Here is a 25,891-nt window from a genome sequence, read left to right as displayed (position 1 = left end):
AGGTTTACGGAGTCAGCATATTGCCCCCAACAATATGGGTCCCCATTTTACCCACCTCGGAAGAATGGAAGGCTGAGCCTGATGGGATTTGAACTGCCAAATTGCAGGCAGCCAACAGTCAGCAGAAGTAGCCTGCAGTGCTGCACTCTAACGTGCCATAGAGACTCATATTCATATGATTGAACAGAAGTAAAAATAAAGCAGAGAGATCTATACTAAAAGTGTATTTTGTTGTTTTGAATTCAGGATGAAGAGAATGCTCGCCTACCATTATAACTGTGCAAATTTTAAAAGAATGCAAGTGCAACGTAGAAGACCTTGCCATAGTGGCAAAATGTTTTCAAACATGAAAAATAACAGTTTATTTACCTCTTCACCATGTTCTCCATCCTTGTAAACAAGATCATAATTGGAGATTGTATCAGATCGTGGAGGGGTCCAAGAAAGTAAGATGCTTGTTTCAGATTCAGGTTCAGCTTTGAAGTTTAGTGGTTGTCCTGGGACTGAAACAAGAGCATATCAGAGCATTTACTTTAAAAAACCCAAAAGCCTTCAAGGACTCTACTTATATCTGTTTAATTTATATAGATTACACTTTTTAAATACCTCATCTCCTACAGTACACTTCATCACTGTGGTTTTCATGCCAGTTCTTTGTATTATCAAAGTATAATTACAGGTAGTCCTTGATTTAGGACTACAACTGATCCCAGAATTTCAGTTAAGTGAAACATTTGTTAAGTGAGTTTTGCCCCATTTTGTGACCTTCCTTGCCACAGTTGTTAAGTGAATCACTTCAGTTGATAAGTTAATAACCTGGATGTTTAGTGAATCTGGCTTCCCCATTAATTTTGCTTGTCAGCAGGTCACAAAAGTTGATTGCCTGACCTTGGAACATACCAACGGTTATAAATATCAACCAGTTCCCAAGCATCCAGATTTTGATCCCATGATCATAGGTATGCTGCAAAGGTCAGAAGTCACATTTTTCACTACCGTTGTAACTTTGAACGACCACTAAATGAACTGTTGTAAGTTGAGGACTATCTGTATTTATCCATTAAAATGGTTTGATATCTACCTATGCTGATGAGAGAATTGAGCAACTTGGAAATCCACACATCTTAAAGTTGCAGAGGCTGACAAAAACTTCTCTAGATCAGGGGTTGCCAACCTTTTGGACCTCAGGGACCACCAAACTCATAATTTTAAACCCCAGGGACCACTAACCGGTTCTGTGGGTGTTGCCTAATTTTTGGGTGTGGCATGGTGATCATGGGACTGGCTGGGCATAGCTTGTATGTAAATATTATAAATATTTATATAAATATTGAATTTTTTATTTTAAAAAGAGCAACTTTTACCCAAATCAGGCAAAGCAGGCAGGCAGATTGAGTTGCTCACAGAATCATTCAGTGATCCATCTATCTGCCATCCTGAGTCTGTCACATAAAATTTTCTTGTCGTGAGTCTGCACTGAATAATAGGACCTTCAGCCCTAAGGGAGGTTCGGCTGTGCTTAAAAGCAAGAAATCCAACCATTTCCTGCTTCCTAGCTAATCTAAATCTCCGGGCACAGCAGGACACCTGATGGTCGGAAAAAGGAAAAATAGCAACTTAGCAGGCAAGTTTGCCGGGTAAGGAGTGAGTGGGTAGGGAGGGTTCCTGTGGGCCATATGGGGAGCACAGACTTGTGTTTTTGTGCAGGCCGGATTAATTGCTTTGGGGGGGGTGCTCTGAGGGTGAGATTTCTCTGCGGCTCACCAAAATTTTCTCACAGCCCACCAGTGGAATGCGGCCCACCACTTGGCGACCGCTGCTCTAGATGACACGAATAATAATGTATCAGCTTTCCAGCTATGTAAACTTTTACATGAGGTAATTGATGCCAAAAACTACTTGCGCTAGCTAGTGTGACCCAAATCATGGGTTAAAGGATGGTTTTCTGTTTTAATACCACCTTAATTGTGAACTTTTTTTATCTGCCAATCATTTCCTAGGAGCAGCCCATTGCTAATGTCTCTCCAGCAGTTTGAAAATGTAAAAAGTGTACAGTGGATTTTCGTAATGACAATAATTATGTACATTAAGACTTCATTTTGAAATGTGTTATTTTGCAAACCCCAAGAAGCAAATGTATTTGCTTTAATTGTTAACCAAACCACAACACGTTTTTACACTTCATATCTATATCCAGCAAAAAAAGCTGGAATATTTAACTTTTTTTTCTAGATCTTACAGCCAAGTAGATTTTAAAATTCATACAGTAGTTGTTTTTGATACCAACACACCATTATATCACCGATTAAGTTTAAAATGATGTTACAAGAGTTGTTGTACTTAAAGTAGTTGTTTTCAGTAGCAATTAGGAGGAATCAATTTTGGGACTGTGGCATAGTTGAGGGGAGCTTTCTTTTGCACTACATTCCTGATTAGAATTGATTTTGCTGGCATAATTTTACTTGGGAAGGAAGCATTTACTGAATGAACACAGTAACTTTTTTCAGATCAGTTTTAGGTACTTTTTGTGAATGGAATTTATAAATGAGATAGATATAATTATGTAAACAAATTTCTTTACTCCCTGCTCCAGAGGTTCTTGTCCTATCCCCCCACCTGGAAGATAGGGACAAGAAGACAAAACCTATTCCACTAATATACATTTAATTTCCCAGATAGAATGGAATAAAGTATGTTTATTTCCTAAAACAAAGTGGCTGTACACATGTATATGTCTGCGTACTGTGGACATTCAAAAGATCAGCAGAGAAGTAATTTGTGCATTTAAAAGTAAAAAAAAAATATGAACAATAATAATACATTAATTGTTGAAAAAATGAAATTCAAGCAGAAGCCAAAAATAAAACAAATTTGTTTTCTAGAACTAATTCATATAATGCAAAGTAACCAATCAGTTAAGGTGATCTGGGTTTAAATTCCATCTGTTGTAACAATTATGGTGATGACTTGGGGAACTATGCAACCAAAGTTTCAAAATACGATTTCAGCTCAGGATAAGTTGAAAATTACAAACCAATATCTTTATGCTGAGTCACCTGTAAAGTCATGGAATCAATTATTAACCAATCCATTATCCATCACTTAGAAACAAACAACCTACTCTCTAACAAACAATTTTGTTTCAGAAAAAAACTATCCTGTAATCTGCAACTCTTACACTGCAAAAACATATGGACTACACAACTCAATCAGGGCAAAGCAATTGACACAATTTAAAGCCTTTGATTCAGTGGTACTCCTAAACGACTCCTAAAACTAAAATTTTACGGTATCGCTGGACACCTGCATAACTGGATAGAAGCATTCCTGTCAAACAGGCAACAAATGGTCAAAATTGGGAGCGTCCTATCAAATTCTGTACCTGTCAACAGTGGTTTCCCCCAAGGCAGTTTTCTAGGACCAACTCTCTTCATACTCTACATAAATGACCTCTGTGGTTATATTAAGAGAAACTGTGTTCTTTTCGCTGATGATGTAAAACTATTCAACACCATTGATAATATTGCTACTCTTCAAAAAGACCTCAACTATGGTTAGAATGGTCAAACAAATGGCAACTTCAAATCTCAACAAATAAATGCTGTCTTACATAAAAAAATATATCAGAAAATAAAATACAAACTGAATAGCCAAGATCTTGTTGATGACCCAAACTTTATTAAGGACCTTGGAGTACTCATCTCAAATGATCTAAGTGCTAGAGCTCACTGTAACTACATAGCCAAAAAGGCATTAAGAGTTGTAAACCTAATCCTGTGTAGCTTTTTCTCTGGTAATATCACTCTACTAACTAGAGCATACAAACATTTGCTTGACCAATACTTGAATACAGCTCATCGATCTGGAACCTGCATTACATAGCTGATATTAATACAATTGAGAAAGTCCAGAAATATTTCACAAGAAGAGTTCTCCACTCCTCTGCTCATAGCAGAATACCATATGCCACCAGATTTGAAATTTTGGAGCTAGAAAACCTAGAACTACGCCACCTTCAGTTCGATCTAAGTATAGTACATAAAATTATATATTGCAATGTTCTACCTGTCAATGAATACTTCAGCTTCAACCACAATAATACAAGAGCACACAATAGATACAAACTCAAGGTTAACTGCACCAAACTTGATTGCAGGAAATATGACTTCAGCAACAGTGGTCAATGTCTGGAATACTCTACCTGACTCTGTAGTTACTTCCCCAAACCCCAAAAAACTTTAACCTTAGACTGTCTACTATTGACCTCACCCCTTTCCTAAGAGGTCTGTAAGGGGTGTGCATAAGCGCACCAACGTGCCTACTATCCCTGTCCTATTGTTTCATTCTTTTCTTATTCATATTCATTTCATGTATTCATTACCATGTTTATACTTATACCTGTTATCTAATAATCACTTGACAAAACAAAAATAAATGAATAAATAAAGAAGAAAACATTAGAAAGAAATTTAAAGTGACTCCACCTTAATTGTCTTGTGCATAGAAGGGAGGAAATAAAAATTCTGTCTGTTCTCTAATATTCATTATTGTTTATGTGGAATCTGTTTTCTACTTTTTGGGCTAATATCAATTTCGTTGGTAATGGCCACTGCATAGCTTCCCCAAGGTCATTTATTTATTTATTTATAAATTTATTTATTTATTGTATACATTTTTTTTTCTTGTTTTTACAAACATATTATTGTGTGAACAGTATGGAACTGGAGTGTCTTACATTTTAAAACAAATACGACAATATTTTTCATATTTAATACAGTTGACAATCTTATCAAAAGAGGCACCCAAGGTCATTTCTGTGATCCTTTATGCAGTGGTGGGATTCAAAGAACAACTGGTTTGCCCAGGGTCAGGTTGGTATTGTGGGAAGTATGACCCATCCCCATCTTCCAGCTTCACCACACATGCAGGACGAGTCTCTCACGATGGCCAACCTGACCCTGGGTGAACCGGTTGTTAAATTATACCTCCCGCTATCAAAGTGCATCCTGGGTGCTGCGCTGCAATAGGGAAACAGGCAACGGAGCAGCTAGCATGAGGGGAGGGGGAGGAGCAGGGAGAAGAAAGAGGGAGAGCGGACTTTTACTTCCCTTGCACCAGCCACTCCATTGCCTGTTTCTCCATTGCAGTGCAGCATAGTGCCCAGGATCCACTTTGATAGCGAGAAGGGGGTAATTTATCAACCAGTTCAAATGAACCAGTGTGAATGCCACCACTGCCCTTATAGCTATAAAGGTGTTTAAATTATAGACATCAACCAAGTTAACCAAATAACTTTAAAGTTCAGTAGAAATATATTTTGCCTACAATTTGGATATGGATTATTTTACCGTATTTTAAGCTTTTATTAGAATATCAGAATATATTAATACAATATTTTAGATTTATTAGATATCATTTGTATTTCATAGCTGTCATGCCCCTGGTGGAGACTGACTCTGAGGAAGAAAAGGAACAGCCAACAGGGAGTGGGAGTGTGGCTCCAGAGATAGTGGAGGAGGCTGGGGAAGGGCAGAGGCCAGCTGAGCAATCAGAGGAGGATCCAGGCCCATCCCCTATCCATCCTAGGTCACACAGGGTGGAGAGGATCAGGGAAAAGCGAGGTCTACTCAGGAGGAGATTACCATGATCCTCCTTGTGGCTTGCAGCTGGGAGCTATGTATATAAGTTTGTAACTGCGTAGGCAGAATTGCTGGAGTCAAAGTTTAGTGTTTTCTTTGAAAGAGATTTATCTTTGCTGGCGTTCTTCCCATGGACTCTCCTCGGTTACCTTCCTGGAATGTATGATCTTGGCTTGCTTCGGAACTCTCATCAATGCGGTTTGTTTTGGTTTTCTTTTTCCCTCATTATTTAATTTTGTGACTTTAAACTGTGCCTAATAAAACAGTGAAGTTAAGTTGAAGGCATTACCGGACTTTAATGTATGTTTTGGGTTTTGGGTTATTTTGAGAGACTACGGGTCATCACAATAGCTAATTTGGGGCTTTTTATTATCTATACCATCTATTTTAAATATTGTTTTAAACTTAGATCTTAGAATAACTTTATTGTTAGTTTGAATGTACACAAATGTACATTAAAATAAAATTTCATTGCATACAACTCTCACAGGGTCTCCACCTTTATATATAAAGATATAACAAGCAAAAAAACCGAAAGAAATTGATGAAAAGATTAGTAAACAAAGTTACAAAAATTGTAATTGGTCTCAGAATATCACTAATGCAAACTAACCTTTTTAAAAGCCTTTTAGAATATTATATAGAAAATAAATTATTTTTAACAATTATAAAAAGTATTTTAAATATTTTTTTTTAATTCTGAAGGAACTGCCAGTCTCTACTACTGATTAAATAATAGGATAAAAAGGACTAGAAATACTAAATTATTATAGGTAAATATTTTCTAACTTTCACTTTGCTATACTCATGTTGATATATAATATTCATGAACAATTAACATGTTCATATATTTCTGATTTAAGTCCTTTGGTCAATTCTTTTCCCCCTTAAAAATCACATACTAAATGCTAAATTTACTTTGCTAAATAATATGAACTATATTCTTGCTTAAATTTGGTCAAACTTCTCTTAGGAACTTAGGTTATTTTTTTCATTACCGAATATTCTCCAAACTTAGGTTCCAATTTGATATAATCAATAACATCTTTCTTTTTCAATAATGTGATAAATTTTGTGAACATGTCTCTTAGTAAATATCTTAATTGTAGTATTTTTCATTGAGATGCCTTGGCATTATGCCTAATTTGAATTTGAATTGTAGCTTCATTTCAAAATTTGAATTTTAACACTTTTTAAATAATGCCATGTATTTTTCCCCCATACTTTTTTTTTTGGGGGGGGGGGAGTGTTTTGCTTTAAAAAAAATATCTGCTGCATATAGTAAAATGGCCTCATGGCATTTCCAGCATTTATTACTATATGATTTATCTGTCTTGACAATTACTATCTTCTACCTAAATTATAAGAAACTCCTCAGACTGCTTACCTTTCCTTGAGAATGACCGGATAAGACTTCAACTTGGAAGAGATCAAGCTTACAAGCTGTTTTCATTTATGCAACAACTCCAAGCTGGGTCCCTACTTGATCCTTTCTTGCAGCCAAGCTGACAGCTTTCCAGCATAACTGTCTTTAATCATATTGTCTAGAACAATTCTCAACCCATAGCAAAATGTATTGGAAAAAGATTACTATAAATTCCATCTTACCTCCAGTCTGAGTGATGACTTGTATATCACTAGAAAGTGGTCCATCTCCAACTGAGGTAAAAGCAAGTACTTTTACTGAATAAGTTTTCTGTGGTACAAGATTCCCAATGGTGGTGATATGGCTATCAGCCACATTATGTTTTAACCAGCTGTTGACATGTTGTGAAGGATCCATAGTGTAATACACTCTGTAGCCTTGTATTTGACCATTTGGTTCCTCAGGTTCTTCCCACTGCACTAAAATGGTGGTTGAGCTCAACATACGAGCTTGTACATTACGTGGTGCACTAGATGGTGCTTGCTCTGAGGTCCGTGTTGTCACAGGTTCACTGGGTGGACCCCTTCCTATGTTATTCACAGCAACCACTCTGAACTCATATTCAGAATATGGGCTTAAGCCAGCCACACTATATCTTGTTGTAGCTACTCCATCAATTTCTTTATAAAGTTCCTCAGAATTCTTAGGTTTATGCTGGATTATGTAGTAAGACACTGGCTCAGGATTTCCAGAATCCCAGGTCAAAGTAATGCTTGTTGCTGTGCTTTCGGTCACAACAGGAGTTCCTGGAGGTTTGGGCAATGCTAGAAAAATATAATAACATTTATTCAACCAGAAAAAATATATAGAAGAATATAGAACTGTAGAAGAGAAGCGTAAAAATAACTAAGGGAATCCATATTTATTTGGAGAACAAAAAATATCTATTAAAATATATAAGAAAAAAAATGTATTTCTTTTTTGTGAAATTTTTATGCCACCCATATCACTTTGCAAATGATAAGCCTTAAAATATTAAGTGTTTATTCAATATCTGTCAGAAAGAAAAATTATTTTAAAAGCATTAAACTTTTCTAATCTTAAACACAAGTCTAAATGTCTAAAGTCTAAAAACAGACATCATATACTGAATTTTATAGGAGAGGGGCATATCATACAGAAGAAGAAAGAAGGGCATCAGAGAAGAGGAGGGAGTAGAACAAAGTCAATTTTTAATTTAGTTACATTTAGTTCCTACCCAAATAAATAAACAACTTAGATCAGAATTAAAATGTGCCATTAATTTCAATGGATATTAACTACAACTATTGAAAATAAAAAATCCTTTCAGAATATCTTACTGTTTCAAAGAATGCATAGTTCTGACTGTGAATATATGGCTCAGTTGTAGGAAAAGCCTCTAAAACTAGATAAGGAGAATCCCAACAAGTTTATGAGACAGAAAAATCTTCAAAACCCCACATGAATGAAGACATCTACATATTAATAATCAAAATATTTATTCCTGGTATTTCTGCTATCTTGGAATATTTTCAATCCTGACTTATGTCTTACCTCTTGTTTTTCCTAGATTCTCATTATGTAATTTCCACACTTCAGACATTGAGCACTGATTTGTTTTATATATCAAATAAGTTTACAATAATTATAATACTTTATGTTTAGTTATAATATTTATTTTATAATTTATAATATTTATAAAAAGTGAAATGCAAAGGATAAAACACAGGGAAAAAATAAAAATGAATAAATATAAATCAATACATTCAACAAACTTCAACCAACAATTAAAGGTCTGTTGAAAATATGGCATGTTTCCTAAATAATGTTGTTTCCCTAAATAATGCAAAATGTATTAAAACTATAACACTACACTGACCTGTGCATTCCACAACCTTGTGGCCACACAGGAGAAGAGCAACCATGTATTGGATATGAGCTTTTGGCAATTGGGGGCAGTGATAATCTTTACAGACAAGGTTGATTGGATTCACTTTGAGTTAAAATCCAGTTTTAGGCAAGTAATCTTGGAAACGGCTTTCTTCTCAAATAGATCTTTTTATTTTCAGTTTGTTCATCAAGAGGAAGTGGACAGGATATTGTGGAAATGAGATTCACCACTTGTTTATATTTGGCTCTCGAAGCCAAATATGTCAAGACTGATCCCATGTTTATGAATACCTGCTTAAGTCAGGGCTGCAATCCTTCTTGATTAAAGGAGGCAATCCTGATAAAAAGTCTTCATGGGATCCAGATTGGTTATCATTGTGATAACCATTTGCAATATTCTATTTCTAAATAAGGCGATTAAAAAATGGTAGTCTTGCAATTGCAGATACCCTATATCAGCAAGAAACTGATTATTCGGACCTGTTTCAAACAGGGCTTGGCCTAGGCATGTTGAGGGTCTGTCTGGGCAGGTTCACAGAGGAAAGGCTCTCAACATACTTAGGGAAGACTCTAATTGAAAGCTCCAGGTCATTATAATACCTGACAAGTCAGCATGTTCATACTGGATGTTCATATAGGATACAGCAAGTGATCAAGTATTCATAAATAGGACTATGGGGTTTAACAATGCCTTTGCAACCAGCTCATCTTTCTTCATCAGGCTGCATCTTGAAAGGAATTAAGGCCAGCAACCAGGTTGTTCTCTTTTCCCATTTATTCATTATTGTATCCTATTTGTCACAAAAATCTAGCAGAGACATTCAACCTTGGGCAGGGCAACAATCAGAAAAAAGTCCTAATTAACCAACATGGCCATGATTTTGCTAGCTAAGTTAAGGCTACCTTTGATTTCATTTAGACTGGCCTAGGTTTCTGGCAACATTACAGATTATTTCTAAGTGGCTGGGAATGGATATGTAAATTGTTTCCTCTTTGACCCTTTTCCTACCTATTTTTAGAATTTATATCTGCTATTCTTGTAATCATCTGCCAAGGAAGTAATTTTAATTTTCAGAAGAAACTTGGATCTTATTATAAACACCTTCAAACATAATATTTAAATTGAGATTATATCTGTAGCCTACATCTAATACTATGTAGATACATAATTAATTAGTAAAAAAATCTTTGCAAAATTGTGATTACCCCCCCCCCGTAGGTGTGTGTGTGCATGTGTGTGTGTGTGTGTGTGTGTGTGTGTGTGTGTGTGTATACATCCATATGCTTCAATTAAACTTTATACCTTTTACAGTTATCTGTGCTATTGCTTCTATAACACCAAGAGTAGACATGGCCACACAGGTATAATTAGCAGACTGCCTAACATCATTGAGCTCTAGGACATTCCTTCCAATTGGCATATCATCTTCTGGTGTCAGATCTTCAGCTCCCAGCATCCATTTTACATATGGCATTGGTGACCCCACAGCAACACAGGTGATGTTAACACTTCCTCCAGGCATAATTTCATGGTTGGTGGGTGGGATTGAGAATCTTGGTGGCACCCGGCGAACTACAATGAAGCACAAATAAAACTAATGACCCATATAAAAACTGGGAACTTAAGAGCTTCCAAACAAGACTACATGCATATATCAACACAATTTAAAGCACTAATTGGTATTCTGAACTCAGAAAAAGAAAACTAAAGAGATATTTCTTTATACATGTAATCATTAATCTTTGCCACATTCATACTATTTTAATACTTAGTGTAGATCAGCAATTAAATAACTATACAATAGCAATACATAAACATCAACGCACACACATATACATTTCTATTCTTTATGCACATATGTACAGAAAAAAACTGGAAAGTTGACAGCATGCTTGAGTTGAATATTAAAATCAACTTCAGAGCTGTTCACTTCCAGCCAACTGATGTAAATAATGTGTTGCATCACATCGTCACATCAGAGCATTGGAACACATCATCTACAGTACAATTAAAATACAACTCTGATTTTCTTTCAGACCCAAAAGTGGATGCAGCCTCAAGACCTCACATTGACACCGAAACAAACATAGGAAGACATATACAGTATATGTACTGTATATCATATACATATATACGTATATACATATATATACATACATATATGTATGTGTTTGTGTGTGTGTGTGTGTATGTATATACATATATAAAAGTATATATATATATAATATTAGTATATATATATAAAATATTTTATATATATATATATATGTATGCATATATATATATACATATATATGTATATATATATGCATATGCATATATATATATACATATATATGTATGCATATATATATATACATATATATGTATGCATATATATGTATATAAGTATAAAAATCATAGGGGAAGAAACAAAGCAAAGCCAGTATGAGTTCTGGATTTTATCATGCAGGCAAGCAAGTGACACAGTTTGAAAGGAATCATGCTCAGGAAAGGGAGATTTTTATTAGGAAATAAAACTAGTTAAAGGATTGTGTGGAAAACATACTAAGACAGAGAATATCACTTTTAAATGTGGGGATATGGTAATTTGAAACAAATAGGGTTTTTAAGGAGATAAGATAAGAAGTAGGAAGTTATTGGATTAAGCCTAAGGTTGTTACGAAGCAAGTTATGGTGGTGAAGAAGAAGGGAGAACAATAAAGCATTCCAAATTCCATAGTTTTCACATAAAAGGAAAAGAAAAGTAAGTTGCCAGGATTAAAGATAATGTTAAAAGTAGTTCTATGTGTACAAAATGAGGGATATTAGTATCTACAACACATAGCAACAAGGTACTGCATTAACAAAGTAATCAGCATTTAAGCAAAGCACAACAGCAAGAAAATGATTAAGAATCAGTGTTCCTGCTTCATTTATTCTTTAAGTTACATTTGTATATTGCAAGTGTTGAAAAAAGAGAAGCAACAAATCAAGGCCTTTTGTTCTACAAAACACTACATCCTTTATTATGCCAGCTTTTTAGAAAATAAGCTAAATTGTACCTCTCAGTGATAAAATACAATAAATCAATGTGGTTCTGACTGAGAGAAATTGACACCTAAGTCCTCTCATTAAGAATGTGAGTTATGTGGGGTCTTTTTAGTTATTTATATAGGGAAAACCCTAACTGGATCAAGACTATAAGCTCCAGACAAACATTTCTTTAATTTCAACCTTCCTACTGGATTGAATAAATAAATGTCTATAGACATAAAAGAGGCTTACTCTGATGGCCTCATGAGTGAATGGGAGGGGCACAGGGAGAAGAAGGAGCCAAACATGCCTTTAAACAGCCAATTCACAAAAAGTTACACAAGCATGTAACAGGCAATGCAGACTCTGTACTTCCAAACAGAGTAATTTGGGGGGGTGGCGGTGGGGTGTGTGTGCTTGTTTTTAAAATAAAACTGAAACACAAGAGAAGTTTTAGTCTTCATGCTTGAAGGAGTGTTTGAAGGAGCAATTAATTGAAGGAAGTCATTCCTGGATCAGCAGGCATCGACAACATAAAAGAAAAGGAAAGAAAACTGGAAGAAGGGAGGAAAAAGCAGGAACACTGACCAAATTCGCAAGGCCTTTAGCATTCAGGAGTATTACCGTTGTTGGTCATGCATCCAGACTTTCATCTTCTTTGACCATGCACAACAATCAGATATCATCACACATTAAAAGCCATGACCAGGGCATTCTCTGCTTTAACGTAACACTAACTTAAAAATAAAAATAAAAAGGCCACAATGCAACTACATTCATTTCATTTGTATTCTTTGTTATTGGTTTAATTAATAGTTTTGTAAGGTGGGTAAAAAAGTAAAAAACACACCAACCTTCTCGCAGCTCTGAGGGATGTAGGGGGTTTGATGCAGAACACAATGAAATGAGGAAAGGAGAAAAACAAGGGAAACACAGAGAGAGTAAAAAGGCCATATCAAGGCTTTCAATGGCTACTTGAATATCTTTTACTTGCTCTAGTCAAACCTTCCTACCTCAGTTCTGTTAGAAATTTTTCACAGCTATTACGGTGTTAGAAATTAGCATTATTTGAAAAAAAAATCCCTTCAGATAACAATGGCACACATGCCTCATGCAGTTTAATATTTTCAAAAGGAAAAGGATTAGAGAGCTTTCTAAGAAGGCCATAATCATTTCTGAATCTCTTCTGCCCTCCCCCCCCAAAAAAATTAAACCATAAATACTTTTGAGGAAGTTGTATATTATAACCCCCTGACAATGTCATGAGGTAAAAACTGTGTTTAAAAAACAAAAAAAATTATCCCTTTGCCTTTCTAACCTACCCTTCCATTTAGTACTCTCACTTTGCAGAAAGATATTACAGACTCAGATAATATAAATTACGCCAAGAAGATACAAAAGGGAATGCTTCCATTGATCTTTTTTTTAAAAAATAACCCTTATATGAATCACCATTTCATATCTGCTAAAATTATGTTAGTTTCCTCCCCCTTTCTTCCTCTTTTCCTCAAAGAACAGGTTGTTCATTAATACATTGCTGTGGGTTACATATTTCAGTTAATATTTCAAATTAAATATTGAATATATGGGAGAAGGGTTGACAGAAAAGGAAACCACCAGAGTCTTTTTCTCTAAGAATTTTCAAACTAAAAACTTTTCTTTTTAACAGAGGTCACATGGAAAATACCTCAATACTTTGTGTTTCAATTACAATTAAATTAGTTTCATAGCAAGCAATACTGGGAATTTAAATACACCAAAATAAAGAAAAGAAGGAAAAACAATAGAAAAAAAACCCTCAAATTAATACAACATTCAAGTAACTAGTGCAATGCAGGAAAAAGGTAGAAGTCAAGTTGTAAAAAAATACAAATATACTTACAAACTTTAAATCACAGGGATGTATTAGAGTCAATTGTGCCTTTCTTCTTTCCCAAAGTTTTCCACTAAGCCTTTAGACCATTTCTCTTACTGCTAAGTTTTCCCATAATGCCTTCAATACTACAAGTTGCTAAAAGATAAACCTCAAGAGAATCTTAACACCCCTGAACCCGAATGAAGAGTTGATGCCAGGGTTATGTCATTCCTACCTCTGACATAAAGATTGGCAGGGGCAGAATAGCGAGTACCCGCAGTGTTGGTTGCAACACACTCATATTTGCCTTGGTCAGATTCTTCACTCAATTCGATTTGGAGGGCACCTGTATGGATATAAAATATATTCCCAAAGAAATTGTCAAATGGAAAGTTTTTCAAACTCCTAACAATACACCGCTTAACAGTAATGAAAAACCCTGTAAGCGAAGGTCCACTCAACGTCGGTTCATTTTCTCGCTAAGGTAACACAGACAAAAAAAAATGATGTGATGAAAAAAACAAGGAGATTATTTTTTTCACACCATCAATACTAAAACAGGAAAACAATCTGCATTTAGCAAACAATTCTCTAGCATAATACTGTTTCTCCTAGACTATTAAAATGAAGATGGGTGAGACTGCTTCAAGGAAGTATGGCTTTAAAATAAAACAAAGGAGATTAGATTATCGGGTCATCGTGTTTGCTTTTACTAAATTCTACTTTGTGTGTGTGCACGGCAAAAGTAATACAAAAGTGTGGAACTTGGCAAAAAAAGGGCAAGATGGATTTCAAGAAAATCTTCTTCTGAAGAAGCCCAAAAATGTGCAGCAAGTACAAAAAAGGCTGCTTGAAGTGAAAAAGGAAACAAATTAGTTATTTATAGTAATCAAAAGAAACAAAACTCCCTTAAAGACATGCAGATTTGTAAGAAAAAGAAACACATTCAGCCACAATTTACAATCTTTTAGTGCATTTGCTGAAAAACAAGAGGATTGAATTAGAAGGCACCAAAAAAAAAGAAAAAAAGAAAAAAAGTTTAAAAAATAAACAAAGAAGAAGCAACCAACCACTGCTGAGGACCTCAGAGTGGCCCCCCAAGACACCCATCAAAATCCACGAATGGGATTAGCAGTGTGGTGTCACAAAACCCAAGAAAAATAGAAAACAAGAATTACAAAAGACATGGACAATGTTTATAAAATGATTAAAACCCAGCAATATACCACATACCATTAAGAATACTCAGTTATCAACATTTCAATTTTCAAAGCCTGAAGATCAGAAGGATCGAAAAATCCATTGAAGAGTCAATCCAAGAAAAAATACATATTGTATTAGGAAGAAGAATGTGTTTATATATAAATATATAATTGAATTTAAAAGAAAAAAGTCTACTTGAACAAAAAGAAAAAAGAAACCCTTTTTAAAGACAAAGTTAAAAAGAAGATATTCCTTGTTGTCTTCTGCATGTCTGCAACTGTTCTCCAGACCATCTTGGCTTGGTCCAAAAAAAAAAAAAAAAAAAGAACAGCTAAGGAAGAAAAAAAATGATCTTTTTTTTTTTGCTCCAGTTGGACCAAAAAAAAAAGAAGAAGGAAAGAAAAAAAAAGGTAGAAAAAGAAGAAAAAAGAAAAAGAGGGACAAATGATACGCTGTGACTGGGTTGTGGCCTTAAGACCTGGATATGCTTTCTTTGAAGCATATCACAAAATAACAAACCTTTTTTCATAAAGAAAGAATAAACGGAAAAAACACATTTTTAAATGGAAGGTGAAAAATATGTCGGGGGAAAAAAAAAACCACAAGATGAAAGTCACTGACCATAACTAAATAGGACAAAAGGAAGAAATAAAGATGACTGATTCAGATGATGCAATTATTTTTTTAAATGACAATAATGAAAAGGATGGGAGGACAGAAAGAATAAGATCATTCTGTGAACGTTAGTTCAGCAATCTTACCTCTTATTGGTGTACCACCTGGGTAGATAATATGAATGCAAATAAGATTAGAAAGAAGAAGCATTAGTACGAGAAGAAGGAGGCTAGGGCTTTGGAAGAAGAATCAAATTAGAGTTACAGAATTAAATAAGGACTTAAAGGAATCTTGATTTATACTGTCAAAACAGGAATATATTTAGGCATAATAATTAGATTATAAAAAATAGTATACCAAAATGGGAAGCCATCATCTTTGGAAGTGGGGTGAGGTGACGGGGCAGGGGAGTTCATTCATTCATACAAAACTTACATTTGGGATTATTGAGGAATAAAATATGTGTCTGAAAGCCTCCAAAAATCTTTATAATTCTACAGTTAATAATAACAGTTTAGGGAGTGAAACTGGGAAGAAAAAGAGGAAGAGATACTGGAGAAAGAGAGAGAAAAACAAACAGAAAGATGGGGGAAGAGGTTATACTAAAGACTATATAAAAATAAGCACTGAGTTTATTTCCATTTTTTTTTAGCTTATACTACTATAACTACGTGACTTTTGTGTTTTCTTCTTTCTCACTGTGAGTTTCTATACAACAACATTTCTGTGAAGGATTGTGTGTGCACTATTATCACATGTCTGGTGACTACCCTGTTAGTAAAATGCATGCCATGCATTTTAAGAGTAATAATAAGCATTGTAATACCATAATTATAGTATTCTGCATATGAAAATTAGTGGGGGTGAAGTGCGCTTCAGAACTAAGCACTTACCAATAGATTCTGGAGAATTAAATACGGAGAGAAGAGAGACAGCATAAAAATATTATTATATTCCTTATAATTTGGTACAAAATCTTTCACGTTAATGCTTTATATATTAAAGAATCTATATCACATGTGAAAATCACTTCTAGTTTTACATTAAAAGAAGTTTACTCTACACAGTTCTGCTGATAACAAGTATAGAAGTTGGTAACAAGACGGCTTAACATCATCACAGGAGAGTCAGAGTGGTCAACGTTCTGGGAATCAACTGATTTTATAGCATTATTATTTCTGAAGTAAGCAGCTTGTTACATTTCCCATCCCTTATAATCATATATTTTATATGGGGAAAAGCATACAACTTATAAACATTAGTCATATTATTATGAAGCTGCATGAGGAAGATGAGGGATTCCATCTGGTAGGGAAACAGGGAAAGAAAAAGAGTTGCTAAACTGGACTCTACACGAAAAGCAGGCTTCTGTAGATCCAGATACTAAGGAAGTTCCAGAATCACTACTGTGGCTAGATACATCAGAAAACTTTTAGCCAATTCATAGTAACAATAATAATAATTATAACAATAATAATCTCTCCTTTCAAAAGATATCCCAAGGATCATTATTATCGTTGTAGTGTCACTTAGATTTTTTTTAAAAATGTCGGTTAAAAATAGTATATACAGGAAAAAAGTAATGTGTTTCATGTATCAGTAAATGGTAGGAAGATATGTCCCAACTAGCTAATCTTTGGTGAATTTCAAATGTTGAAAACAATTCACAAAACACAATTGTTATATAGTATTTTAAACATCAAAAAGTACAAATTTGAGTTGAATGAGTATAATCATTGGTACTCCTTGCATATCCTGAAGCCCAATGCTGATGGTAATAATAACAATAATGAGAGATAAAGGTAGAAGAGAAAATGGATCTGTCAAATACTGCTGAAAAGCAGTAAAGAAAACAAAAAAAAAATTGAAACTACAGTCACAGCAGTGAGCAATGTGGAATAAACAGAAGCTGCAAAACATTCTGGAAATAGACTATGGCTACAACAGAGATATGGACGACACGGTCAACAGCATAAAAAAAGATAAGGGAATAAATCACAACCCCAAAAATAAAACAAACACGCAAATAAGGAAAAAGAACAGAAACAACAAAAATAAAATCCAGGAAAGAATTATTTAAGGCATTACTGAAAACAGTAACAACACCTTACCTGATCGTAATTGCTTAATGCGCCCATTGTTGTTGCTTGTATCTACAGGTAAAAAATCTTTGAACCACGTTATTTCTGGATCAGGATTGCCGCTGGCTGCACATAACATGGTGGCTGTTCGAGTGCGCTCAACCACCTTTAACTGTGGTCCCATATCAATGGTGGGAAAACCACGTGGAATTTGATCCTCTGGAAAGAAAACAGAATGGGTTTTATATAATTTTTATTACGAACTTAAACTCTTTTACAGATGCATTTCAGATTCTGTGTATCTCTTGCCTATTTTTAATCAAATTTACAGTTTTTTCTTATAAGATGGTCGGGGTTCACTAAACTATGAACCAAAATAATTTCAGCTCTAATTCTATTCTTCTTAATCTGAAAAGATCCTGATTTGTTTGCAGATTTTCTAAGGGAAGGCAGTTAAAAGTTTTCAGAATCTGTATTCCTACAAGGATATGTTGTTGATTTAAAGATATAAATTATAACTTCCACTGATAACAGTGAAAACAGTGGGGAAATGAAAGCTCTATACCTAACCCCAAATCTATGTAAATTTTTGCGGCATGGTCAAAATAATTTGGTATCTCATAAGCAGTTAAAGATACAAAGCTATGTGACGTTTTGAGGAAGACAAGTTTCCTAAGTTTAGTGAAACTTATTTGTGATAAAATCTGTACAGGTAATTCTTAACTTATACCCACAACTGATACTTGATTCTCAATCATTGAGTGAGGTAATCATTAAGTGAGACATTCACGTCAACTTTGTTCAATGACCACAATCCTGGCATTTCTGGTTGTGGTCATTAAGTAATCTACTGGACCAGACTGAAGGAACTGCCTGCAGAATACAACTCCCTCTGTGTGTGGAAGTGAACTGTTCTGGCAGACTATGGGAACAGAACGCAGATATTTGGGATCTGACCTCTACTTCTGCTTCTGCACCCTACTGAATTCAGCTCCTTTGGAGATCCCTTTCTATCCCAGCCATTGAGATTGAGCTCTCCTTGGAAGGCAGTCTCTGAGAGGATTTCTTCGGAGACGAGAGGAAGTCCTCTCAGGCAGCAGCAGCTTAAAACTTTTCCGGCTGCTTTCACCACTGACTTTCAGAAGAACTTAGCAGAGAAGATTGCAAATGGAGATCACATGATCATAGGCCACTTGGTAACCAGTTGTTAAGTGTAAACAAATTGCCAAGCAGCCATATCATCATCATATGACTAGGGGGGGAATAACAAGATGTTTCACAACAGCCACAAATTCCATTGAAAAAGTTTCAATTCAATATAACTCCAAACAGACAATAAATGATCATTTGTTTCATAAGTTGACGAGTAGCTGTATAAGATAATGCTGTCAATGGCTTATTTTATTTTAAAGAGGACTTTCCATTCCATCGATAGAAACCTTTGTTAGATCAAAGAATATTTTATCTATAGACTCAAGTAGGCAATACCTTTGGTTATTTTCATAAACTGCAGTTTCCAAATAAGCATTTAAAAGACTGTAACTTCAATTTAATAAACTATAATCCTATTGTGTTTTCCCAAAAATAAGACCCGCCCCAAAAAACAAGCTCTGGGGATGGGCGTAGCCTGCTGGCCCCTTGGTATAGCACAGAGCCTGTAAGTCCAAGCATGGAGGCAGAGGTGGAGGGAAGACAGGAGATCTAGACATGCTGCATGACTGCCTGGCTCGTGGAAGGCTTGTGCAGCACCACTGGCAGCAGACAGACGCAGAGACACTGGTGGGGAGGCAGGTGATCCCAACATCCCACATGGAAACCTACCCGGCTGGCCACGAGCAAGTCGAGAGACAGTGGGATGGAATGGGCGGTGTATTGGGATCACCTGCCTCCCCCACTGCCTCTGTCTAGCTCCATTTTTCGCCCAGAGAGAGACAAAGCTTTGTCTGTTTGCAAATGGGATGCTCTGTTTCAAAGCGTCCATTTGTAAGTAGATAAAGCTTCAAGTCTCCCTCATTTCTCCATCAGGGCAAAAAATATTTGGGCGCCTATGGGTCTCTTGAGAATGGAGTGTTTTGCCTAGCTGCATCGCTCGGCCTTCAGTGCTGCGCTTGTGCTGGAAGAAGTGAGCTGGCGGCCATGTGAGCACCTGCTGCACATGACTGCTGGTTCGGCCACCACAAGGCAGTTATTGTGACGTGGAGCCATGGGGTCCTGAGGTAAACCAGTGTGCAAATTAGACAGCTTTACTAATCCCACCTCACAGCAGTGGCACTCCAATAATTAAGACAGCCCTCCAAACTAAAATTAAGACATCCCCCAAAAGAAAATAAGACTGGGTCTTATTTTCAGGGAAACATGGTATGAGTTTATCAGAATATCTGTTTTTACCATTTAAATTCCACAGCAAACTATAGCAAACATCAATTGTATCTCATAACATGTTTTTCAAATTATTTCTACTTTCAAGATCATATGTAATTTGAAGATCATATGCAGGGCTGCCGATTTATGTACATAAGGCCAGAGCTCTTGCAAGAGTATAACATTAATAATGAGTAAGCTAGTGCTTTATCTGGTTTAACAAGTGCAACCAGAATAAGAAAAAATCAAAAATAGTATTCAGATGTGCATAAATGTTGCTATTATAATCTAGAAATTACATTCAGTAATTTCTCATTGATTATAAAGACGTTATTTATTTTTCTTTCAAACACACTGATTTTTTCCCCCAAAACTAAAAGAAAACAGGAGAAAAGATAAATAACTACTGTGAACTATGCACTATTTTATTAAATATGACTAGTATTGACATGCTGCTTTTAAGGAATGAAAATAATTTATTGCAATCATCAACACATAATTTCTTTTGCTAGAAAATGGTATGAGCATTCCACATATTCCTAGAAAAGCTCTCACAGGCATTTGAAAAAGTTAAAAGTGATATCCTGAGAAACTTGACCAATTTTTGCATTTCTTGATAGCTTCCTTCTCTCTTGGGGCTATGGAATCAGTGACAACATGACGTGTGTATTTCTATAGCAGAATGGTATTTCCATCTTTTACAAGTGTGAGTTTACTTATCTTTACCAATATGCAAGCTGATATTCTTATGCCATTTTGTATTGGTTCTTGCCAAAGAAGCCTACATTTTATAACAATTTACAAGATGTGAAGTTTTCACCTTGGGAATTACTGATAAGATATGACTTATGCCATGCTGAAGTAGCACTCTAAGGTATTTGCATGACCTTTCTGTTTCCTATTTCATTTACAAAGGATATACTTGTTCTCCCATTTTCTTATAAACATTCACACAACCAAGATAATACGTCTTGCATATGACTAGGGTAAAGAATAGAAAAGAAATCCCCTTTCTTATTTTTAACAGGGACAATTAAATTCAAACCATATGCAAAGATTCCTATGCATAAATTCGTATGCAAAGATTCTGTCTGAGTACACACACTCCTCATTAAATTTCCACGAGGAACATTATAATCTAGCAGATTGAAATAGTCAAGAGTTGTTATACTTTGACAGTTGTGGCTTGTTTCCAATCTGGCTGTCAGGTATTTGGCAATAAAACTTAGAATTCAGCATAAAATAAGATGGAAAGAAATAATGAAATTTGTAACAGCACCGCTTATCTCAGTGGGCATAAGTTTATATGACATTAATTGCTTTCTGTTCTATTTTAAATGTATTAATTATTTCTATAAAACTTTTTCAATTTGATGGCACAATGTTTAACAGCATATCAGACAACATGAACAATCACATCAATCAGCAATTATTGTGCAGCAACAACCTTTTTTAAAAAGATAAAAAGTATTAGTAACAATACAGTAACAGTTTTAAATTTCAACATCAAATGACAAACATTTTTCCTTGTTCATTAGCATGCACATTAATATAACCATCAGGATTTTAAACACAATATTCTCCAGTTTTCATTTTAATATTCACTTGTACTCAATTAGCTAGTCCTTCATCAATATTTTAAATCAGGCATTACTTTCATACCTTTATCACACATTGTCAGGCAAACAGTCAGAGTATGTACTTGTGCAGAGGATTTTTTTTTAAATGTCCACTTTAAAATATGTTTATGATGGTAATTATAAGAGGTCTGACTGCATCACAGTTTCTTAGCATTCATAAAGAATGATAGTATCAATTATGTTTTGTTGCTATTTTTTTAAATATTCTGTTCTGGCACTTATTCCACATGATTTTATTGTTGTCAGAGTTTTTAGGGTGTTTTTTACACCAATTATACTCAAAATAGCAAGACAGCTTTATTATATTTTTATTGAAAAAAGTCTGCAATACCATGTTGCCTAATTTCAGGCAGAATTATTCTCTTCATTATCAAAAGACCACTGAAAATATGTGATATAAAGCACGTTTTTTACATTTTTACAAATTAATCTAACTAATGGTTCTTAAATTGTCACTGTGTATGTGTATATAGGTGTATATGTGTATGTGTTTGCACAAACCAACACAATAATAATTTTACAATCCAATTGTAAAGTGTCACTAGTAATTTTACAATCTAATATGTAAAATATTATTAGAAATATGACCTATAATTCAAATAACAAGGAAAACATGTCCAGCAAGAAATCAATTATTTTTCCGTTAACTGTAGTTTCTGACCACAGAAAACGTCAAGTGAAGCAACCAAGTTCTACCTGTGAAATTTGCTGTCTCTCAGAGTAAGATGTTGAAGTATTTTTGATGTGGGAGTGTGCTACTGAATTTTAGAGATGAACATAGATGTTGTTTGAAATGAAAGAGGGGTAATTTGACTAATTTAAAAATGTGCTAAAATACGTGTTTATTTATTAATCAAAATACTCAGATATTCTATCAACTAAATCTAGATCTTTTGGGGTATTGATGGAAGATTCAGTGAAACATAGAAGGGTATGAGAAGGAAGGAGGTTGCTTGAGAAGCTGAAGACATGCAACCACTACACTAAATGTCTATATTACACACACTTTGCTAATGGCCGCTAAAGCATGGATATAGATTATGAAAAAGTGCATTTTGCTAGCTGGTGCTGTAAACATTCCAGATCTGGCTTGCAAGGAAATAAGCAACATGAGGCTCAAGGGGTCAGAGAATGTATGGCATGCAGGCAATAGTGTTGATGGTCTTATCAAAAGATTAGCAAAAAAAGTTTTGGAGAGTAGTGTGCACCATTTTCACTTAGATGGATACTACACATAACCTCATATTCCCATGTCATAACTGAGTATGTAAAGCACTATTAATCAAGCATTTAGTTTAATCACTAAAGTAATGCATTTGAGATATACTTTGTTCTGAATTGTCCTTGGTAAGAAATCTGTATAGAATAGAATGATCTTTTCTCATATTCAATCCAATTCACCTTGAGAAACAGACATTCCTTTACTCTGAAATAGTATCAGTGACAACAGGTATAGAGAGACCGCTTAGTCTTTGATGATCTCTTTCTTGGCAGGAATCTTTAAACCTGGATTGTGATAACCTCATTCTTGCAGGAAGGTAAAGCATTCTAACATAAGATTGGATTGTATCCTGTAAAATCCAGTGACATGAGGCCATTAAAAAGCAATAACCTATATATGTTAATCAAAAACCTCCATTGGCTGAAATTTTAATGGAGACCTATAATGCCAAATCAAACAAGCATTTCCAGCTTAATATAGAATGAGTATTTCGTACAGTGGCTGCAGTGGTGCGATTCACCTGGTATAACAACTGGTTCGGTGAGCATGCGCTTTGCATTCACACGCGCCAAACATGTGCTTTGTGTGCATACTCTACATTTTAAAAAGCCCATTTTCAACTCAATTACTTACCCTCTGCTGCATTCCTGGTGAGTAAAACAGCTGATGCATGGCAAACCGCTTTGCTGTGCAAATCAGCTGTACTAAAAAAAACAGGAAATAAAGCACAGGAAAGAGCAGGGGCAGGTGGGCGGGGCCAGATGCTCACCGGAACTACAGATTCACCCGAACCGATAGAACCCCACCCCTGAGTGGCTGTCAAAATTCTGCAATGCAGCATATTCAATGGAATACAATTAATACATGGAAGCAAGAGCAAAGATACCATTGTGATTCCACAATACACAAGAAGGTCAACATATAGATGTAGATATCTGACTAAAAATGTATAAATCAACATCAACAGGAAAGCATTAAGTAAATAAACTAGCTAGAAATATATGTTCACTTGACTAAATGTTTGATTTTTAATATTTTTCAAGACAAGCAAGTGAGCTTTTACCTCAAAGCAGCATCTTTACACAATTATCTTATTTGTCTATTAATAGAATCTTCACTTAAAGAATAATTGACTAGGGGTGTAACCATTTGAAAAGCTGTATGTTATAGCTCAGCTGACATTTATATTTAACTTTACTTCATGGCAGCTACATTTCCATGAATTGAAATTCCTAATTCTTTCTAGATTTTTTTTTCATAGCTAGATGTGGTAAAATAACCTGCTGTGCATAACTTTAGGTTAAGTATTTTGTCCTTCAAACTTCATTATTTAAAATTAGTCATTAATATAGGCCTTGCTTACATAGAATTTAAATAATTATTCAAGCCAATTTTCATCATCAAATTGCGATCAAATTGGTAATGTTGATTTATTAAAGTTTAACTTATAAATGAACTATGTAAGGGTTGCATGGATATTTTATTGCAGAATGGTACGATATTGGAGAGGTTACAAAAGCACTGATGCACTAAAAACACCTCTTTTTAAATGATGTTACTCACTCTAAGCAATAAAAAATCCTTTAATGTAGCAACTGCTTCTCAAGAAATTCAGATAGAGACCAAAAAAATAAATAAATCCTAATCATGTTTTAATATATTTTTCATTAAAAATGCATCACATACTCCATTCCCCTGAAAATAAAACCCAGTCTTATTTTCTTTGGGACCCTGAAATAAGCACTGGGGCTTATTTTTTGGGGGGTGCAGTGGCTGCCAGCTCACTTCTTCCAGCACCAGCATGGTGCTGCAGCAGGAGGCCAAGAAATGCAGCTAGGCAGAATACTCCAAGAGACTCCTAAGTGCCCAAATACTTTTTGCCCAGACCGAGAAATGACGGAGATTTGAAGTTTTATCTGCTTGCAAATGGGCACTTTGAAACGGATTATCCCATTTGCAAACAGACAAAGCTTTGTGTCTCTCTGGGCAAAAAGTGGCGAGGCAGGTGATCCCAACACATCACCCATTCCATCCCACTGTCTCTCGACTTGGCCATGGCCATGCTGACCAGGTGCCCATGTTGGGTGTCAGGATCACCTGCCTTCCCCACTGTACCTCTGCCTATCTCTGCTGCCACTGATGCTGCACAAGCCTCCCTGGGCTTCCTGCAAGCCAGGCAGTCACACAACAGGTCTGGATTGCCTGTCTTCCTCCTGCCTCCATCTCCATGCTCAGACTTACAGGTCACTATGCTGCACTAAGGGACCAGCGGACCATGCACATCCCCAGAGCTTATTTTCAGGGTAGGACTTATATTAGGCCCATCTGGAAAAAAACAGGCTAGGGCTTGTTTTCAGAGTGGGTCTTATTTTCGAGAAAACACTGTATATGCTAGCCCTGTACATCTGCACTGTCTTGTAGAATAGACCAGGTTCACTTTTTAGCAATGGTTTCCTTAACTCTAATGACGCCAGCTAGAAGTTCAATCACCACAACAGTTTTCATGCTTTAGGAAGATCCATATACTATCTTTTCTAGAACTATATTTACCACCATGGTAATAGAGCAAATGACTGATTTTCCTAGGGGAGCTGTTTTTTGAAAATTATTTCAAAAATTATTTCAAAAAACAGGAATCAAGTGTAATCATAATCCTAATGATGATGTAATGGCATGTAGGAATGGCTTTGGGAGAGGAGAAGCAACTAAGGGAATGATTAGATAAAGGTTTCTTGATTGATACTTGCTTTGTGAAGTAGGCCAGACAGGAAATATGGCTAGATGACCTAATTCTGCTTTATTGTAAAGATATCTTCACAGAATTTTGTAAGTCTGAAAGTATATCTCTTCTCCAAGTCCTCATTACAGTCCAAGAAACTAGAGAAGATCTCTTTTGAGCTTCTTGTCCCATCTACATTTATCCTGAAAAGTGGGCTACACTGCATTTCATATTCCTTAAAAACAGAAGAAATATTTGTATAC

The 25,891-nt window shown here is 35.3% G+C and overlaps 1 protein-coding gene across 29 annotated transcripts in view; it reads right to left on the bottom strand.

The window, feature by feature from the left end:
• The window catches only part of PTPRD (protein tyrosine phosphatase receptor type D), a 1,248,962-nt gene that overhangs the window by 142,565 nt on the left and 1,080,506 nt on the right, over positions 1 to 25,891 (bottom strand). For 17 of the 29 annotated variants that reach the window (XM_087926655.1, XM_087926630.1, XM_087926633.1 and 14 more), the window contains 7 exons: positions 17,717 to 17,905; positions 15,752 to 15,769; positions 14,023 to 14,133; positions 12,787 to 12,798; positions 10,220 to 10,489; positions 7,248 to 7,829; positions 370 to 503 (listed from right to left, as the gene is read on the bottom strand). In XM_087926655.1, the coding sequence (XP_087782781.1) occupies positions 370 to 503; positions 7,248 to 7,829; positions 10,220 to 10,489; positions 12,787 to 12,798; positions 14,023 to 14,133; positions 15,752 to 15,769; positions 17,717 to 17,905 (1,316 nt within the window). The remainder of the gene's footprint in view (positions 1 to 369; positions 504 to 7,247; positions 7,830 to 10,219; positions 10,490 to 12,786; positions 12,799 to 14,022; positions 14,134 to 15,751; positions 15,770 to 17,716; positions 17,906 to 25,891) is intronic. The other 12 variants (XM_087926641.1, XM_087926644.1, XM_087926657.1 and 9 more) reach the window with 3 other exon arrangements.

This window comes from Pseudonaja textilis, chromosome 2, assembly GCF_049901715.1.
Source record: "Pseudonaja textilis isolate UNSWEBS1 chromosome 2, rPseTex1.2, whole genome shotgun sequence".
In the NCBI taxonomy this organism is placed as follows: Eukaryota; Metazoa; Chordata; class Lepidosauria; order Squamata; family Elapidae; genus Pseudonaja; species Pseudonaja textilis.
Note: the sequence above shows the minus strand (reverse complement) of the source record. Positions and strands in the feature narration are given on the sequence as shown.